This window comes from Ochotona princeps, chromosome 3, assembly GCF_030435755.1.
Source record: "Ochotona princeps isolate mOchPri1 chromosome 3, mOchPri1.hap1, whole genome shotgun sequence".
Lineage (NCBI taxonomy): Eukaryota > Metazoa > Chordata > Mammalia > Lagomorpha > Ochotonidae > Ochotona > Ochotona princeps.
In genome coordinates, this window is record NC_080834.1 from 37,106,138 (window position 1) to 37,108,565 (window position 2,428).

At 40.7% G+C, this 2,428-nt stretch overlaps 1 protein-coding gene across 1 annotated transcript; it reads left to right on the forward strand.

Moving 5' to 3' along the window:
* Positions 1-1,373: 1,373 nt before the first annotated feature.
* LOC101516275 (keratin-associated protein 27-1) lies at positions 1,374-1,991 on the forward strand. Its single transcript, XM_004588587.2, has one exon. It carries the CDS (start codon positions 1,374-1,376, stop codon positions 1,989-1,991), a length of 618 nt encoding a protein of 205 aa, XP_004588644.2.
* Positions 1,992-2,428: the final 437 nt, after the last annotated feature.

Sequence of the window (2,428 nt, forward strand, 5' to 3'; positions counted from 1 at the left end):
GTTGGATACGTTGTCATTCAGCACTTCCTTTCCATTCATTTTTTTAAAATCAGAATTATGACGATCTTATTGTGTGATGGGCAGCATTCTCTGAAAAGAATGCTTTTTAGCCTTTCATGAAACTCACAGCAAAGAAAGAAAGAAAGTGACTCTAATTCATCTGAAGGAAAATGTTTGATCCTGGAAGTTGAAACTTTCCTTCAGTGGGGAACTACTGTGGGACTGGCGACCAGACAAGGAGGAACCCTATGGCAGGTTGAAATTGAGATGAAACACATACACAGAATTCAAGTGCAAGGAAAGACTGGCAAGCTCAAAGAGTAAAGAAAGTCTGTGAAGATGGAGAATATTGTGCGAAAAGAAATGTGGAGACTTTGAGTTAAATGGGGAATGACTATGCCATGCAAGGTATTACAGGACAGGCTTGGGGAGAAGGTTCTTATTGCTTTGTTTTACTGAGATAATTTATAGTTAATTAAAAAATGAATTAGTAGGGAGCTAGAGTTGAAGTGGATTGCTTGTGTCCCATACAATGACTTTACCCACTACTACAAAAAATGTCAGCCCCAGGAAAGCATATTTGAAGCAGGATTGCTATAATGAAAAATTGCCTACCACGGAGAAGTTCAAAAACAACTGAGCACACACTTTGGAATCCAGTGTAGTTATAATAGTTATTCAGAGGCTAAACACCATTTTTCTAAATGGAAAGAGAAAATTTTCCTGTAGGGGTATTCATATTGGTGAAGAGGACAGAATGTTAGACTGTGCCCCTTTGAGTGCTTTCGGTGGGTAGTGAGATGAGATACCAAAGCAGGTTCCTTTCACATCCTGATCAAAAGATGTGACCAAGATCTAAATGAGATGCAAATGGGATCCATCAAACAACTGCCCAAAAGTGTCTTCCACACCAAAAGCACCATATTTTGTCAAGTTGATATCTTCAAAAACTCCAGGGATAAAGCAATCAATTGTCTATTTCCAGTTGCATTCTTTGTTGTCCATCTAGTAAAACAGAGTCATGCTAGCTAAAGGGAATTAAAAAAAAAATTAGCTTGGGTGGCATGCTAGGACTCATCGGTGACAGACCCCACCCTAATGAATCATCTTTGGAACGGACATGAAAGCCATCCAGAAGACTCAAAATGGACTTGCATCTTTGTTAGTGAGACATCATTTCATTTATAACTAAAGAACGTGCTAATAAGATGCTGTGCTTCAAATTAGCCTTAGCAACGAGGAGCAAAGGACTCTTGAAATGCAGGCAACACCCAGTAGTCCTACGAATATATAATCTCCCCAGCAAATGATTCCTTCTTAAAACTCAGCATGTTCAGTGTTAATGACCTACTTCAGTTATGAGTTTTAGCAACATGGCTCTCAGCCACTGCCACTCCCTTGGGAGCTTCAGTGCCCCCCAACTCTCAGCCATCATCCATGCCTCCAACCCTATGAGCTTCGACGATGGGTTGTGTTTGCCCAGCAGCTGCCATGGCAGAACCTGGCTCCTGGACAACTTTCAAGAAACCTGTAGTAAAACTACCAGCTGCCAATTGACCAGTTGTGAACAGAACCTTTCAACTGGAGACTCTTGCAAGCAAAGAACCTGTCTTCCCACATGCGTTCAAACAACTTCTTCCATTTCCAAGCCGTGTGAAAAGGTAGCATGCCAGTCGCAAAGTCTGCCAGCAGTGTCCTCGGAGTGTGCTTCTCAGCCTTGCCAGTCAGGAAATAGCCACCAACTGGGCTTTGCAGCCCCGAGCCGCCAGCCTGCGAGCTACATGGCAAAGTGCAGTGCACCCAAGACTTCTTTGTTCAAGAAACACCAGACACTGCAATGTGAATCTACGCAGTGCCAGAGTCAGAACCCTGAATCCAGCTCCTGTGGACTTGTGGTGAATGTGGCACTTGAGCCGCAAAAGCAGGACTCTCCTTGTGCATATGAACCGACTTGCTGTATTACTGGAGGTTTGCAATCACCTAGTAAGTGAGGAGTATGCAGGGGAAATGGCATATTCTAATGTGAAGATATTGATTTCTGAAATATTTGAATAGTTTTGTTTTCTAAATACAAAATTGTACGTGCCTGGCTTTCAGTGAACTAACATGTCTTTGCTTGTCTCTAAAGACAATGTATGTTTTTTTGTCTATCTTTTGAGCATTTCTAAAGGTAAGCTGTAGTTGTGAAGTGTTTAGTATAATTTAGAGTACTAGGACAGCATTAATTACGGACACATAGGTTGCAACTTTTGAATATTATGAGTCCTTAAAAAATTAGCGCTGTGCTTTGACTACTAAATATTATTAATGGATAAATTTGGTTAGATATTATTGTGTAAATATTGGAAGTGGCTTAATAACTAAAGCAGTAATGATATTATAAATCAATAAAATATTGCAGTTAAAACAGACATTGATGCTCCCCTAC

Bases quoted from the DNA above. Each gene is read 5' to 3' on its own strand.
- LOC101516275 (XM_004588587.2), top strand. From the start codon at position 1,374: ATGGCTCTCAGCCACTGCCACTCCCTTGGGAGCTTCAGTGCCCCCCAA.